This window comes from Phocoena phocoena, chromosome 18, assembly GCF_963924675.1.
Source record: "Phocoena phocoena chromosome 18, mPhoPho1.1, whole genome shotgun sequence".
NCBI lineage: Eukaryota > Metazoa > Chordata > Mammalia > Artiodactyla > Phocoenidae > Phocoena > Phocoena phocoena.
Window position 1 is genome coordinate 4383697 of NC_089236.1, and position 18403 is coordinate 4402099.

General features: G+C 44.1%; 1 protein-coding gene across 2 annotated transcripts in view; it reads left to right on the forward strand.

Annotated features, from left to right (window-relative positions):
• Positions 1 to 230: 230 nt before the first annotated feature.
• The window catches only part of WASF3 (WASP family member 3), a 36605-nt gene continuing 18432 nt past the window's right edge, over positions 231 to 18403 (forward strand). For both annotated transcript variants that reach the window (XM_065896055.1, XM_065896056.1), the window contains exons 1-2: positions 231 to 363; positions 16840 to 16974. In XM_065896055.1, coding sequence (XP_065752127.1) covers positions 231 to 363; positions 16840 to 16974 — 268 coding nt within the window. The remainder of the gene's footprint in view (positions 364 to 16839; positions 16975 to 18403) is intronic.

Genomic DNA, 18403 nt, shown 5'->3' on the forward strand with positions numbered 1-18403 from the left:
CTTTTTCTATCAAAGTAGGATTGTGCTGTCCATGTATCTTCGAAGTCTGTGGCATTCGTGTAAGTAATTGGACACCTGTCGCGCATTGAGCCGATTCTCTCACGCGGAAATGGCAGGATAATGCAGATTCCCGGAAAAGAGTCCGTTTTCCAGGGAGTTGAAACTCTAGGCTTGTTAAAACGTGAATATGAGCTTTTAAAACTGTCTTTTTAATTTTCAGATTGTGAGCCATGCCTTTAGTGAAGAGGAACATCGAACCCCGGCACTTGTGCCGGGGAGCCCTGCCCGAGGGCATCCCCAGTGAACTCGAGTGTGTGACCAACAGCACCCTGGCTGCCATCATACGTCAGCTGAGCAGTCTGAGTGAGTGTCTTGCCTCGGGGCTCCTTTCTTCTGATTACCAGTGACATATTTCAACAAATTAGCAAATTGATTTCAATTCAGTAGTTATGTGATTGTCCAGAGAAGAGGCTGCGGCTTTGAAGGAGAGAGCCTCCCTCCCTCCCATCCTCCCTCTTGAATTTCCCAGCGTGCAGTCAGCTGTGGCCCCCTCACTGGTCTGGTGATACCAGCTTCGTGTGACGAAGTTAGCATTGACCAGTTCACAAGTCACTAGGTACCACCAAAGGTGTAGATTTAAAGTAGTGTTCATTTTTAAAAGCTTATTAAAAATGAGGATAAAATAATTGGCATTTTCAAAAACGTGAATTATGCATTAAACTTGGACAGGACTAATTATTTTTCAGTGTAACGAATTGAAAACTAGGTCGCACCTGTGATATGCCCGGCGTTAGAATAGAGGCTCAATACATGTTTGTTGATTGAATAATATTCCAAATGAATCAAAGAATCAAGCCCCAAGCTAGTGAGACTTGCTGATTTTAACCTACTGAAGGTTAAAATGCAGGTATTGACTTCCAAATTGAGGTCAGCAGATGAGTTGATGGTTACACGTACGCAGTGCCATGTACACATTACATACACAGATTGTAGAAATATAAGCAAACACAAGCGTAAGGAAGAGAGGACTTCCTGTTACTCTAACTTTGAACATGAATATGAAATACCCAAGAAATATTCCATTTCTTACGCCTCACATATGCATGAAAATGCTTTTCCTTCAAAGCTTTTTGAAGTTGCAGTCTTTCTCCCTAACTTTTACATTTACGTCGTGATCTTATTTTCTCACTTCGTCCCACTCCTTTTCAGTTTAGATGGTTCACACTGCATTTTGGATGACAGGTTTTCACAGTTAAATTTTCAGAACCTCTGTTAATAATGAGAAAATTCTCCATGAAATTTCACATCCTGGACGCGTCCAGCAGGGGAGAGTGGTTTTAAAAACAACTCAAGTGCTTTTATTTGTTTTGAAGAAGAAACACTATGGATGAGTATTTTCTTTTTCTTTAGAAGAATTGTAGCGCATCATTATTGGTATATTTTTGATATATTATGTCTATAATCATTGGCTAAACAAAAGGCATTTGGAAATTGCTTAAAATGTGCTTCAAAATAGATTTCTTCTGGAATCTGAACTAATTATAATTGATTTTTGGTAGTGGTGGTTGGTAAAATGTATAAATTCGTATAATTACAGGAGGATACCTTGTAAATTATTGAAGGGTGAACGTATTTCTGTGTGCATTCATATATCTCCATAAGAATGTTTTTCAGTCTCTTGTTTCTTATGGCTGAAACGTCTATTGGCATAAGGTCTAAGTGATGAAAACCAACATGAACTGTTAAGGTTTTAATAATCACACCATGCCTCGTGTGCAGTGGTACATCAGAGGTGCCTGCTTGGCCACAGTCTCTTCTAAGTGAAACTACCCGCAGGGTACGTTTTGTTCTGTAGAGTCCGTGTGTAGGCAGAATGATCACAGCCCCTCTGAAGATGTCTGCATCCTCACCCTGGGAACCCGCAGATGTGCTGTGTGACTGGGCAAGGGGAGGATTAAGGCTGCTCGTCAGCTCACCTCACGAGAAGGAGGTTATCCTGGGCTGTCTGGTGGCCCCATGTAATCCCGGGGGTCCTTTAAGTGGGAGGAAGGAGTGTCAGAGTGATAGGATGTGAAAAGGATCCATCAACCGTTGCTGGCTCCGAAGACAGGAAAAGAGGCCACAAGCCAAGGAGTGCAGGTGGCCTCTGTACATTGCAAAAGGCTGGGAACTGGACTTTCCCCTGGGGCCTCCAAGGGAACAGAGCTCTGCCAGCGCCTGGATTTCAGCCCAGTGGTAACATTTCACACGTCTGATCTCCCGAGCTGTAAGATGGTAATTTTGTGTTGTTTTAATCCACTAAAGTTGTGAAAATTCGTTACAGCAGCAGTAGGAAACAGCGCACCACTGGAGCCGTGGTGACGCTTTGTACACACATCCTGCTCTAGCCTCGTGAGTGGACCAGGCATGGGTCCTGGTCTCAAGCACAGTCCAACCCCAGTCAGCCTGCTTCAGCCCTGATTCTCTGCTAGAATCACTGGGGGAGCTTGAACAGAAGATGCTAGGAATCACTGCAGGGATTGTGATCGGGGTGACCTACGAAGTCAGATGCTGCGTGTCTGGATCGAAAAGCCTGTCTGGGCCAGTCGTGTTCTGTCGGGAAGTTTGAACTAAGACACAGCACGTGTGCTCGTTTATCGTGGGATCTACCGCTGGGGTGTGGCCCAGGACCGAGAGGTCCCGGTGGCCATCGCAGGCCTGCGTGGTTATTGCGGCGGGTGGAGGGAGGCCGCAAGGAGCTAGAAGAAGCCAGCGGGCGAAGAAAGGCAGGAGGGCGCGGGGAGAGAAACAGGCGCTGGGCACGAGCGAGGCCCTGGGCCGGCGAGGCAGGAGGGTTGCACTGATGGCCCCACTCCCGGTCAAGGAGCCGCGTGGCCAGTTCACGGCAGATCCTCACAGGTGCCCAGGTGCCCCGTGCTCGCCGCCCAGGGAGGACGGGGGCGCGAGAGCCAAGGGTGCAGCCTCAGAAAACGAGGATGGTTGTTAATTGGTGGTGGAGCAGCAAGTTCCTGATAACCAGCGATTTATTTATTCCTGTTTATTCACTTGGTGCTCCTCTAGGTGCAGCCTACAGCAAATAAAGTCAACTGGGTCCCTACTTAGAAGTTACAAAAGCATATATAATTGACGTCAATATGGTCATACAGTAGGCAACATATGCAATTATGACCTGCCATAAACTCTCACACGTGATGAGTGACGTCTACATTTTGGGTGAATCTTTAGTTTTTGTAGGTTTTTTCCCCACTGAGTGGAAATATAGGAGATGAGAAAAGGTATATGCAAAAAAATTTTTATGATCTAAAATTGTTAAGGAAAATAAGAATTTAAAAGAATGTTTATAAATCAATAAAACAATGTTTTTTTCTGTTTTTTTCCTGGACATAAATAGATTTCTTTTTTTAAAATTTTTATTGGAGTATAGTTGCTTTACAATGCTGTGTTACTTTCTGCTGTACAGCAAAGTGAATCAGCCATACATACACGTATATCCCCTCCTTTTGGATTTCCTTCCCACTTAGGTCACCACAGAGCACTGAGTAGAGTTTTTGTGTTTTCTGATTTTCTAATCATTCATCAGTTATTTTTAAAGTGAAGTTTTAGGAAAGTATGAGTCTGTCATATTAAAATTCGTCTATTACTGAGGATGAATTTTTTCAAGATAAAGTCAAAACAGAGTCTATTTTTTTATTCCTTTGAGTTTCTGACCGTCATTCAGTAGGATCCTGCCCACCCTGCCCCAACACCTCCACTCCCAGATTAGGACAGGTGATGGACAGTCATCTGAACTTCCTATAAGTGATACAGAGGGAGGCTAGACTTTGTCTACAAAGGCCATCTTGGGGGAATCCCAAGGGGAACTTTAGGGATCTGCCTTGATCCTAGAGTGGTCATACCTGCCTGAGCAGCCGACTTGTCCTCCTGCCGTAATCCAGAGTAACTAATTCTCTGGTGGGTCTAAGGAAGGAAGAGCAGACCAAGGGGCCAGAAGGAGTTTCTTTGGTCTTTTCCAAAAAGGAAGACTAGCAGTTGAGAGCCCGATTCACCAGATCATTCTGATTCTCATCACATCCATGGGGGAACAGTTCAGGGTCATGAGGGTTTAAATAACTTTACATCAAACAAGAGAACCTGGTCCTGGTACCAGATAGGCCTTTGAAGCCCCAGTGACTCTACGTAACTTTGGGGAAATCTTTAGGTTTTTGCCAGTTACAGTGCTCCCACTACATCCAAACTAGACAGTTGACTTTAAAGGGCCAGAAATTTTGTCAGAACTAGATATTTCCCAGGCTTTTCAGGGAATTGTTTCTTTTCAATGAAAAAATATTGCTTATTGGTATTGAGTATAAGAACAGTCATAGAAATGAGGAAGAGGAAATTTGTAACTTGAACAGCCTTATAATTAGAGAATAAGTATCAAAAGCTTTCAAAGCTTTGTCCAATAAAATAAAAAATCGGTGTTTAGTAGTTTTCAGATTTTTTTCCTTTGAGTGTTACTAACTTCTAATATGAGTGACGGTGTGGGGAGGGGAGTGGGAGGGAGAAGGAAAGCCACTTTTTAAAGTGGTTTTGGTTAATAGTGTGTTACTTGGCCTGTTGGCCATCTGTATGTCTTTCATGGAAAATGTCTGTTCAGGTCTTCTGCCCATTTTTTGATTGGGTTGGTTGTTTGTTTTGATATTGAGTTGTATGAGCTGTCTGTATATTTTGGATAATAATCCCTTGTCAGTCATATCATTTGTAAATATTTTCTCTCACTCCATAGATTGTCTCTTCATTTTGTCAGTGGTTTCTTTTGCTGTGCAAAAGCTTTTAAGTTTAATTAGGTCCCATTTGTTTATTTTTGCTTTTGTTTCTTTTGCCTTAGGAGACAGATTAAAAAAATTGCTGTGATTTATGTCAAAGAGTGTTCTGCCTATGTTCTCTTCTAGGAGTTTTATGGTTTCACATCTTACAATTAGGTCTTTAATCCATTTTGAGTTTATCTTTGTATATGGTGTGAGGAAATGTTCTAATCTCATTCTTTTACATGCAGCTGTCCAGTTTTCCCAGCACCACTTGTTGAAGAGACTGTCTTCTCTGCATTGTATATTCTTGCCTCCTTTGTTGTAGATTAACTGACCATAAGTGTGTAGGTTTATTTCTGAGCTGTTTATTCTGTTCCATTGATCTGAGTGTTTATTTTTGTGCTGGTACCATGCAGTTTTGATTAGTGTAGCTTTGTAGTATAGTCTGAAGTCTGGGAGGGTGATATATCCAGCTTTTCTAATTATTAGAGAAATGCAAATCAAAGCAAGATATCACCTCACACTTATCAGAATGGCCATCATCCAAAAGTCTACAAATAACAAATGTCAGTGAGGATATGTACACTGTTGGTGGGAATGTATCAATAAATTGGTGAATTCACTATGGAAAACAGTATGGAGGTTCCTCAAAAAACTAAAAGTAGAATTACCATATGACCCAGCACTTCCACTCCTGGGTTTATATCCAGAAAAAATGAAAACACTAACTTGAAAACATACATGCACCCCAGTGTTCATAGCAGCACTATTCACTACAGCCAAGACATGGAAGCAACCTAAATGTCCATTGACAGAGGAATGGATAAAGAAGATGTGGTACATATATACAGTGGAACATTACTCAGCCATAAAAAAGAATGAAATTCGGCCACTTGCAGCAATATGGATGGACCTAGAGAACATTATACTTAGTGAAATAATCAGTCGGAAAAAGATACTGTATATCACTTATATGTGGAATTGAAAGAATAAATGAATGTATCTAGCAAAACAGAGACTCACAGATATAGAAAACAAGCTAGTGGTTACCAGTGGGGTAACCAGTGGGAGGGGCAAGATAGGGGTATGGGATTAAGAGATACATACTGCTGGGTATAAAACAGATAAGCAACAAGGATATATTGTACAGCACAGGGACTTACAGCCATTATCTTCTAATAACTTTTAATGGAGGATAATCTGTAAACATACTGAATCACTGTACTGTATACCTGAAGCTAAAATAATATTGTAAATCAGCTCTACTTCATTGAGAAAACATTCGTGTGTCACGTGGTTTTCCAGTAATGGAATATTGATATTCTTTTCTTCAAATAATGATAGTTTAGTGTAGCAGTTAACATTAAATCAGGAGTGCTTTTTCATCGTTTTCCTTGATTAATTATCTGAGTGCTCTTGTTCTTATCAGCTAGTTGCTCAATTAAAATTACAGTGTCTTGGGCTTCCCTGGTGGCGCGGTGGTTGAGAGTCTGCCTGCCGATGCAGGGGACGCGGGTTCATGCCCCGGTCCGGGAAGATCCCACATGCCGCGGAGCGGCTGGGCCCGTGAGCCATGGCCGCCGAGCCTGCGCGTCCAGAGCCTGTGCTCCGCAACGGGAGAGGCCACAGCAGTGAGAGGCCCGTGTACCGCAAAAAAAAAAAAAAATTACAGTGTCTTGCAATCAAATTCCTACTGATATTATAGTCTCATTTTAATATAATTTGCTTTAAAAAGGAAGTAGGGCATTTGTGCCAAGGATGATGCGAATCCACTTCAATACCTCCCAGGCTGGTTTCCACTTCTTTCACTTCGTTCTTGTGATTATAGCTGTCTTCCCTTTCCTTTCTTAAAAGTATGTCACAAGGAAAGGAGTTAGACCTTAGGTGCCTCCCCTGCCCCAAAGTTTTTGGTTATATTTGATGGTACTAATAAGATCATATAGAGAACTTAGCACAGGACAACACAAAGGAAAAAAATTACAAATTTTTTTATTAATCGGGAAATCATTGATAATGCTTTGTATATATCATTATAAAAATGATACCTCATACATACGGTTTTGTAGCCTATACTCACTTGTATATAGTAAACATCTTTGTTGAGTCTTCTAAGACACATTTTTAATAGCTAGAGATTACTGTGTTATATTGATACAGTATCATTAACCATTATCTTGCTGTTGGACATAACCGTATGTTTCTTTGTCAGGGAGGCACTAGTCTTTTTTGGCACTTTTTTTTTTTTTTTTTTAAGATTTCTTACATCTTATAGGTCATCAAACTTCCTCACAAAGAGCTAGGATCGTTCTTACAAATGGTCTAAAATTTTTGAGACTCCATTAATTTTAAACGTGAGTCTCTGAAAAAAAGTTATTACAAAATCTATTTTCTATTAATTTCTACATTGAGTACTTGTATAAATGAGAAAGAAATTCTGTTTTCTCAGATTTTAATTAGTGATTATTATTTTTATTGCTACTCCTTATGGTATGTATTATGTCTCGTATCAAACCAAATGCCAAATCGTCATAAAAATGCTTCCTTGAGGGCTTGCAGTGTAATACATTTGCTTTATGTAATTGGATCTGAAATTCACGGTTGTATTAATTGATTATACCAAGTGCAGTTCTAGTCAGAATAGAGATTTAAGTATTTTGAAGGCATGCACTGAATAGGTTTCTTGGATGTTCTTAGCCAAATGGGATTTTTGAAGTGAAAGGGAAGATGTAAACACAGTATATGCAAGAAATAGATCATAAGTTCATTTCCATGCAGGTTAAGGCTGGGTTGGGGTACTTTAAGAGAAAACGTATGAATGTAGTGGACAGAACTGACTGGAAGAAACAGCACACATTTTTTAAAGTTTACTGCTTCAATCTGAGATAAGTATTTGCATTACTTGTGGATAAAAATAGGAAGCCAGTGAAGAGAGGTAAGAGAAATGTGTACTTAGGAAAGTATAAGGCACAACTCCGTCAGCCGTAGAACTGGAGGTGAGTATAATGAGAGTCCCCCACAAAGGCAGGACTGTTGGGAATCCAAGCACTTACCGCCCCACCTGGAACATCGGAAACACTTCCTTAACAGAAGAAACGACGAGGGGGCCGTTTCTCACTTCTTGCCCTGGACAGGTTGCGACATGGCAGGATTTAAGTGTAGACTAATTGTCCAGAGCACATGTGGAGAGCTAGCCACGTCCGAATGTTCAGTCAAGTCTGCCATCAAACCTCTCTGCTTTTGTCATCGGTATTCTTTCCACTTCATGAGTTCATAGGCTTATGGTAACGTGTCTTCAGTGACTTGCAGGTGTCTTTCTGATGGTTGTGATTTACACTGTTATTATCATCTAAAAACTTTGGGGGAAGATTTTCAAGGATTTTAATGTTGTTTTCTAAAGTTGTCCTAACCATGATCACTCCCCTCTCAGGTCCACGATTGTGATTACCGGCGTCCTGAGTTCAGTCGTGTTCCTCCTTGACGTAGCCCCTTCCATAGGAGTGAACGTTGTCTACTTCATTCTTTTTGTTTTTTAAAGAAGATGTTGGGGGTAGGAGTTCAGTAATTTATTTATTTATTTTTGCTGTGTTGGGTCTTCGTTTCTGTGTGAGGGCTTTCTCTAGTTGTGGCAAGCGGGGACCACTCTTCATCGCGGTGCGCGGACCTCTGACTATCGCGGCCTCTCTTGTTGCGGAGCACAGGCTCCAGACGCGCAGGCTCAGTAGTTGTGGCCCACGGGCCCAGTTGCTCCGCGGCATATTGGATCCTCCCAGACCAGGGCTCGAACCCGTGTCCCCTGCATTAGCAGGCGGACTCTCAACCACTGCGCCACCAGGGAAGCCCTGCCTACTTCATTCTTGACTAGTCTTTTACACACGTTGTCCAGCAAAAAATTAAAATAGGAGACACATGGGAAAGGAGAAAAGCATGACTCATAATTAAGAGAAAGAGAAGTTAGTAGAAACAGGATCCACAGATGACTCCAGCCCGGCGTTTCAGGAACTTAGAAGCCACTCCCGCCTGCATAACAGGAAAGGAGCTCAACAAACCGAAATCCACCAGCTTCTCTTAGATCCTTCAGAGAACTGAGGTCACAGGGCAAACCGCTGTCCCCAAATTTGGAAAGACAGACAGATTCTGAGAATCACAACTCACCGGGATATAGAAGTTTTGCACAACACTCCCAGCCAATCTGACCTAATTGAGCTTTACAGAACGCTAAACGCCCACCTGTAGAATACACATTCTTCTAATGTTCCGTTCACATGGAATGTTCCTCGAGGTGGGACATATGCTTAGCCAGAGAATAATACATTTGAAAGGACTGATACCATAAAGAGTATGGTGTAAATGAGGAAATAATTACAATAACCTTTTTCGATACTTCTCACATATTGGAAAATCAAGCAATAGCTTCTAAATAACTCCTTGGGTCAAAGAAGAAACCAAAAAGGAAATTGCGAGCTGTCTCTAACTGTGTGGGTAATGAACACACAGAATCACCAGTGTGTTTGTGGGATTAACGTAAAGAGGTGCTTAGGGGGAAATTTGTACCTTTAAGTGCTCACGTCAGGAAAGAAGAGAGGTGTAGAACCACGCGCGTTCCTCGGGTGAGCACCCAGTTGCGTGGCAGTCCTGCTGAACTTCCTTCGCTCATTAGTTTTCCCCGCCCGGAGGTGCCCGTGTCACATCTTCTCTTTCCACCCCAAACTCTGAGCTGGTGGTTTGCTTATTTCCCTGGGAAAATAAGAGCATTCAGGGGAGAACCAAACACCCCCCTCCTGCCAGATCAGCCCTCCGATCTGCCTGTGCACCGGCGCCCCGCCCACCCTGCTCTACAGTGCGGACCCCAGGACTCACTCCAGGACTGGGTTAAGCTCCGTCTTTCCCGTGTCCTCCACCCCACCCCCGTCCGCATCATTCCTACCGAATGTTAACACACTGAGAAATCACGCTCAGGTCATCCTCTCCCCGTCGCCCCATTTCTTGCTCCCTTCACAGCAAGCTTCCTTGAAAGAACCACTCCTGCCTTTACCCTCCCCCCGCTCGTCTCTTGTCTCCACTGAAGTTCTGTTGCATCTTTTCCTGAGGCTGTGCTTGTCAGGGTCACCCACAGTGACACCCACGTTGCTAAGTCCCGTGCTCAGTCTCAGGCGTGTGGCCTGATGGCTGAGTACCGTTCGACCCCTGATAACTCCCTCCCCGTCCTGGAGGGCTTCCTTACCTGCCTCGGGCCAGCACCCTCAGGGTGTCTCTCGCCTCACGAGCTCTTCTGCGTCGTGGGGCCCCAGGGTGTGGCCACAAGCCCTCCCCCGCTCCCGGTTCCCAGGCCACCTCACCCGCCGTGGCCCGAATACCACCTTCACGCTGATGGCTTCCAAACGTACGACCTCTCCCCAGACCTCAAACTTGTGTGTACAGCTGCTTCCGGAAGCATCTCACGTGCAACGTGATCAAACCGAAATAATGATTTTCTTCTCTCTTCCCCCCTATATATCTTAGCAGGTGGGGGCTCTGCTCTTCCAGCTGCCGTGGTCTTCCCCTTCTCTCTTCCTGCATCTTCACAGTGTGTACTGAATCCGCACACCTGCTCCCACCTCTGCTGCCGCAGTTCTGGTCCCAGCTGCCCCAGCCCTGCTGTACGGGGGCCCTGTGGGACCTGCCCGCCCCACTCTGGTCCCCCCACCGCAAGGGAAGGACATCCCTTTCTCCGTCCTCCTCCACCACTCGCCCTCCTCCCTGAACGCTGTCCTCACCTGCAGCCTGTCTCTGCCTGGAAGGTGCCCCCTCACCTCCAGCCACCGTCCGCCCCAACGTCACCTCCTCAGAGAGGCCTTTTGTGACCACCTGAGTGTCACCCACTTCCTACCATATTCTCTTGCAGTTTTGTTTTCTTCATACCACTTGTCATGTGATGGATTGTGTGTTTATTTATGGACTGTGTGGTATTGTCTGCATATAATAAAAGCTGTGTTCATTGCTGTATTTCTTCAAGTGACTAGCATAGTGCCTGGTACACAGTGGGTGTTTGATACATATTTGCTGAATAAGCTGAAGATGCATAACAACCAGCATCTGTTGTCTTAGTTCTTATAAAATGCCTAGAAAGGGTGTTGTAAACAAGTGTACAAAAGAGTTCACTGTGGTTAACTATGCGTGACATGTTTTACTTTTTATTGTTCTCTGAGTTTTGCAAATTTTCTTCCATGAGCTTGTGTTGCTTTTATATACCCACAAAGACATTTCAAAGAATCAGGCTGTATGCTATGTTTTTGTTTTTGTTTTTGGTACGCGGGCCTATCACCGTTGTGGCCTCTCCCGTTGCGGAGCACAGGCTCCGGACGCGCAGGCTCAGCGGCCATGGCTCACGGGCCCAGCCGCTCCGCGGCACGTGGGATCTTCCCGGACCGGGGCACGAACCCGTGTCCCCGGCATCGGCAGGCGGACTCTCAACCACTGCGCCACCAGGGAAGCCCTATTTTTTAATTTTTAATTTTGAAATGATTTCAGACTTACAAAAAGGTCAAAAAGAATATGAAGAATTCTCAAACTTTCACCCACATATTATTTTACCTCATCTTTTCTTTTTCTCAGAAATTCCTCTCTTTTCCTCCTGCCCTGCTTTCTCCTCCTCTGTCCCCTCCTGTGTCTCTGTGTGTACATACATGCATACACATACATATATAGTTCTTATATATACAAACATATATCTATTTCTATCTTTCTCCTTTAATGTGGAGCAGTTCCTCAGTCTGTCTTGACTTTTATGACTTGACATCTTGACATTTTAAGGGGAACCAGCCATGGTTTTATGGACCATTCCTTGGTCTATCTTCTGATGCTCCGTCATGACTAGATGTTAAGATGTTCTCAGGACTGTCACAGAGGGTTGACACCTCCTACTCAGGGCATTCTATCTGGAAGCACACGTTACTGGCTTGTCCCGTAACTGCCCCTGTGAACTCTGATTGCTTGGTTAACATTTTGTCTGTGGGTTTCTGTACTGTAAAGTTTTATCCCCTATGTAATTAGTAAGTATCTTGTGGGGAGACACTTTGAGACTATGTTCTATCCCAGTTCTGCCCAGTAGTCTTAGCATCCATGGATGATCCTTGGCCAAAGCACTTATTATTGGGGTGGTTACAGAATGGTGATTTTTGTCATTCCCTAATTTCTTCTGCGTTTATTAGTTGGAATTCTGATGTAAGTGCTTTCACTTCTTTGCCTGTTATTCATTCATTCGTTTATTTACAACAGTATGGACTCATGGACTCTTATTCCGTGGATTATAAGCCATCATCTTGATTATTTGTCTTAGTACTCACATTTTCCCAGACTTGGCCAGTGGGACCCTTTCATGCTGGCTCCTGTGTCCTTTTGACATGTCCCCACCACTCTCTGAATACTTCTTTGCTTTTTTTGAAAAGCACACCAAGATATTCTAAGCACATCTTGTACTTTTTCACCCTCATCCCTAGAAGCAGTCATTTTTTCAAGGAGCCTCGTTCCTTTTAGTGGAAAATGGAAAGCCCAAATCAAGGTGCTGGGTGTACGGATTAAAATTTCTGAAGGACCTCATTATGACTGGTTCCTTGTTCCGCAGAAAGGACTCTCACAGACACACTGATTGTTTCCCGAAAATCCTAAATACAACAGAAAATCTGCACATAATTTTGATGCTTTGGCAGTTGGGAGGCGCACTTCGCGACCTGACACACTTGGACGTAAGCTCATGGTGGTGCCAATAAATCTGTAAATGGATTCTTTGTCAGTAAAGAATGAATAAATGGTGCTTTACCTCTGTGTGGTCTTTAATTCAATTCAGAATTATTTTAGTGTAGCTATTATTGGACTTGCCACTGGAAGAGTGAGTACAATTAAGCTTTTCGGAATAGTTGCAGTCTGCAAAACGGAATGCTGTGATTGCAACACTTTATTCTTGTTCATCGGAAGATGTAGTTCTTCCATTTCCTTCTCTTTAGTCACTCGTCAGCTTTCAGCAGCTGGAAGGGATTAAGTATGCAAGTCTTTAATTTCTGTTTCTCTTTATAAATTGAGAACTTCAGTGGGAGTATAGTAGCGGTTGTATGTTCTTTTCAAGTAGGGTTAAGCATGGAAGGTAAGGGCCCGTGTTATTGACCCTTTCCAACTTATTCAGCATCTAGCAGCGTGTGCTTCTCAGCAGTGCTTGCTGTGCTGTGAGAACGCTGATATCTCTTCTGCAAGAGGTTGTGCCGTACATGCCTGTGTTCTTGCTGGTATACGCTGTCCCTATTAATTAGATTTCTGCAGAGTTGAAGGGAAAAGGGTTCTTCTGGAGTTGCACTGGAATTTTTTTTTTTTTCTAACCATGAATGGGCAAGTAGAGACACAAAAATCAGTTGGTTCCATTTTGACTATGTCTGGCATTCCGAATAAGCAACTGCTAGACCTGGATCTAAAGCATTCGGAACACGGTGCTCTGTCTACAGGTCATCCCGGTGAACGGGCAGGCATTTTCCCAAATGGGCTTCAGAAAACAGTATTTCTGAAAGGTGTTACTGGTGCTTCCAGGCCCAGTCAGTTTGAAAACAGGGTGTGCTAGGGGCTTCTGCAGAATCCTAACACACACGAGTGTCTTAAAGATTTTAAGATGCCCTGAGGCGTAGATACACGTTTAATCCTTCTAGTCCAGCATTTCCCAAACTTACATGAGCGGGGAGCCTTTGTCGGCTGTGTCCTTGTTAACAAGAAAACACCTGGTACAGGTTATGTGTTTTTATTCAAGAGATACTGAGCAAAGGCTCAGCACAGACAGTGCAGAGAAGCAATGCAGATAAGGCATGGCTCACACCCTTAAAGAACTTCCGTCAATAAAGACAAGAATAGGGGCATGTGATGCGTCCTGTGACTGAGGCGTCCTTTGGGTACAGTAAGTCCCTGACATGTGGACAAGTCCTGTTCTGAGAGTGCGTTCGTAAGTCCAGTTCGTTCATAAGGCCAACAAAACCTAGGTACCCAGCTAACACAGTTGGCTATATAGTGCTGTACTTTAGTAGGTTTATAATACTTTTCACACAAATAATACATAAAAAACAGACACACACAATAAGACGTTTTTAATCTTACAGTACAGTCCCTTGAAAAGTAGTACCAGCCACGTCATTGCTGCTTTTACACTTGCTTCTGGACATCTGGGCTTGAAGTAAAGGGACTGGACTACTGTGCTCTATACAGTACTGTACAGTAACGCACACAAAAGCACAACCACGTGTAGAGGACGCACGCACGTGGCAATGTACGCCAGACACGTGAACTAATTCACACGACTGGACCTGGGAACGCATGTTCGGGTCTTTGAAGTTTCACAACTTGAAGGTTCGTATGTAACAGACTTACTGTATTTGCGAACACAGAGAGGGGCCTCTGATCTCACAGACCCCAGTCTGCATCTGGAAGGATTGATTTTAAGTGTATGCGTTTTTATTCGTTTATTCAAAACTCTTTCTGAGCACCTGTGATGAGCCAGGCACGCCCTAGACCTTGGCGACTGAAACAGCAGCGCACAGACCGAGGAGAGACCTCCTCTCCGGATCGTATGTCCTAGTGGCAGGAGCCAGGCAGGAAACAGGATGAATAAGTACGGGTGTGTAACTTACTACGTGGTGGTAAGTGCTCGGGAGAAAAATACAGCCCGGCAGGGACGGGCTGCGTGTGTGTTTGTTTACGTCTGTGAGTGTGGGCGGGAGGCGATGGTCATTTAGCTGTAGTTGCTGGAGAAGGCCTCCCTTAGAAGGTGACCTTGGGTCGAGACCTGGGTGGCAGCAGTGGCCCAGGCAGGAGGGACAGGAGATGTGACCCTGGGAAGGAGCGGGCGTGGCCGACGCAGCTGAGCGTCGTCAGCAGGGGCCCGTGTGGCCCCCGTGGGGCGTGGGAGGGAGAGGGAAGCAGGGGATGGGCCAGCGAGGCAGATGAGCCGGACCACGTAGAACCTTCTGGGCCGTAACTGGCCTTCAGCGTCTTCTGAGTGAGGTGACAGTGCACGGGTTCGAACCTGAGGAGGGACTAGCAGGGTCTGTGAGCAAGTGGGGCAGGTTTCGGCAGTGCGTTCTTCTGGAGCCCAGAAAAGCGGCAGCGCTGAGGTGCACAGGGCCCCCCGTGTCCTGCTGAGAGCCTCAGGGGTGGCGTTAGGCTGCTGGGAGCTGTGCAGGATCGGCGCCAGTAGCAGCGTGCTGCAGGGATTTGAGAGTGGAAGGTCAGTCTGGAGGCAGAAAAACAAAGCTGTTGATGTAATTCGGGCGAGAAGCAAGGAGGGCCAGAGCCGAGGGGCTGGGGGCGTAAGGGGCCGAGGTTTGGTGTCAGTGGCCGTGGAGGGAGGGAGCTGTCACGGAGGACTCTGTTCTCACTTGGGCTTCTTTCGGGGTGGTCAGTGCCTTTCCACGTGGGGGTGCACGTTTGCGTTAAGGTGAACATGAGTTCCTATGAGAACTTGTACTGGCTTTGAGAGTCTTACAGGACATCCATGTGGAGATGTTTATGAGGTAATTAGATGCACAAGTCTCGCTCAGGAAAGAGTTGACAAGGCAGCAAACAAACGTTGACTCCGGGTGCCACATCTAGTTACAGTATTTAAAAGCATATATAATTTGTGTGCAGACTCTTTATTGAACAGACCCCTCACCAGAGAAGGTGTACAGATGGCAAACAGGCACATGAAAAGATGCTCCACATCATATGTCATCGGGGAAGTGCAAATTAAAACGAGATATCACTACACACCTATTAGAATGGCAAAAATGCAAAACACTGACAACACCAAGTGCTGGCAAGGGCGTGGAGCAACAGGAACGCTTGTTCATTGCCGGTGGGAGTGCAGAGTGGTGCAGCCACTTTGAAAGACTGTTTAGCTGTTTCTTAAAGACCGAAACATACTCGTACCGTAGAATCTAGTAGTCATGCTCCTTGGTATTTACCCAAGTGAGTCGAAAACTTAGATCCACACGGAAAGCTGCACCCAAATGCTTATTCATAATCACCAAACACTGGAAGCAGCCAGGATGTCCTTCAGTAGGTGAACGGATAAATAAAACTGTGTTACTTTTAGACAATGGGTTGTTATCCAGTGACAACAAGAAATGAGTTATCAGGCCGTGAAAAGGCACGGAGGAACCTTAAGTGCATATCACTAGGTGATAGAAGCCAATCTGAAAAGGCTGTCTACTATATGACTTCAATCCTATGACATTCTGGAAAAGGCAAAACTATGGAGACAGTAAAAGCAAGATCGGTGGTCGCCAAGATGGGGTGGGGTAAACAGCTGGAGCACAAAGGATTTTTAGGGCAGTGAAACTACTCTGTATGATAACTACGATGGTGGATCCCCGTCATTATACACACGTCAAAGTCCATAGAATGTCCTACATCAAGAGTGAACCCTAATGTAGACTGTGGACTTGGGGTGATAATGGCATGTCAGTGTGGGTTCATCAGTTATAACACATGTGCCATCTGGTGCAGGGTGCTGATAGCAGGGGAGGCTATGTGTGTGGGGGGCGGGCAGGTGTTACATGGGAACTCTCTGCTTTCTGCCCAGTTTTTCAGTGAACCTAAAACTGTCTAAAAAATGAAATCTAGTTAAAAAAAAAAATAGTGGTGTCTCTGTCCAGGGAGAGAGGATGCAGGCATGCCTTGTACATTCAGTAGGCAGTTATTAGATGTTTGTTAAGAGAATAAAGGAATAGCGTTCGGATTTGGAAATTCATCGTAAGATACTGATTCCTATCTTGCTTGTTAAACTTTCAGAAATGTTATTAAAGCAGCTGGTGGGATAGCTCGTGGAACAATCAAGTAAAAATTCTGTACCATTTTGGGGCATTTTAAAATTCTACAACTTTGGGTCAGTCTCAGATATGTGTGAACATGCCGAATACATTTTGAAAAATTCTACAGGCCTTTGACTGTGATACTTTATTCTTGTGATCATTTGCGCAAAACCCCACGTGTTGAGATTGGAGTTTGGCTTGGGTGAGAATGTGGGTTCTGACCAGGTGGCCTTTCCCATGCGTTCCTTCTCCAGGCAAACATGCTGAAGACATATTTGGTGAGTTGTTTAATGAGGCCAACAACTTCTACATCCGAGCAAATTCTCTTCAAGACAGAATCGATCGCCTTGCTGTCAAAGTCACCCAGCTGGACTCAACAGTGGAAGAGGGTAGGTAACTGCCTGAGAGCTGTGAGCTGGAAATGATGCGGACGGGACAGGAGTGGTTAATCGCAGGGTAATTCCTGCTTCTTCGTTGGGGTCGTATGCTGTTATTTCGTCTTGTCTTTTTCTAGAACGGTGAGGGGGAAAACCCACAACAATGGGGTTAATTCATAATTAAGAGAGTCCTATCTTGTCTGCCTTGTGTGCTACACTCTCTTTTTTATTTTGGTCGGTACGCGGGCCTCTCACTGCCGTGGCCTCTCCCGTTGCGGAGCACAGGCTCCGGACGCGCAGGCTCAGCATCCATGGGTCACGGGCCCAGCCGCTCCGCGGCATGTGGGATCTTCCCGGACCGGGGCACGAACCCGCGTCCCCTGCATCGGCAGGCGGACTCTCAACCACTGTGCCACCAGGGAAGCCCCACACTCTCTTTTTAAATAAACTACACATGTAGTATTTGTTTTAAAGGACTCTTTGAATGCATTCAGTATTAGAAGTCCTCATGGACGTCATTGGTAGTTATTGGTAGTAAAGATAATTTCTTACCTAAAAATCACAGACTCTGTCCAGCTAAGGGGGAGGGTGTGCTATCACCTGCTGCTCTCCTTTGGGCCGAGGCTTCTAAGTCATGCCGCTGATCCTGCTGGGTTAACTACCCAGAAATAACATTTACTGAAGGCCTCTAGGCTTCAGGGTTTTAAAACAAAGTTAGTGTTGACAGGCGCTGTGTAGTTAATTGATGGTCATACCCTGAAATTGGGGTAGTTTCAACAAAATATTCAACAATTCCTTTTAAAATTTTTCCACTTGCTGTCTCTTTTGAACAAAAGACTGAAATTAGACTGGAAAAAATCTGTCCCCCAAAATCAAGATGTGCCATTTTATATTTACTTTGAAAAGTTATTTTTACCTTTATATAAGGGTACTTACAATTTCTCTTGTTGCATTAAAACCATCCTAGCATCTGATTTTTCTACTAGGCCTTTAATAGTAGTAGTAATAAGAAGGTTTTCTTTTTTTTAATATAGTTATTTATGGAATTCATCCCTCATCATTTAAGAAAAACATGTTTTCTCATGTTCAGATCTTTTTCAAAGGTCAAAACTAAATTAGCAAACTAAAAATTTAACAGAAATGTAGAACATTGATATTTTAATATCTGTTATGAGCATTCTTACTGACTTTTCGAACAATAAGTAGCAAGCTGAAGCTGTGCTCTTTTTAATCTGATTTTTTAAATTTATCTCTTATTTTAAAAAATAAAAATTTGAATAGTTGCTTGGTCTATTCAGATAAGAAATTTTTAACATTTTAAATCAATCATCCACTTTTCAAATGGTATCACAAGTGTTTTTTAAAAAATATTTGTCTTTCTTCAGTTTTTTGTTGGTTCTTGCAGTTGTAACGCTTGTGATAAACCTTACACTGGAGAAGG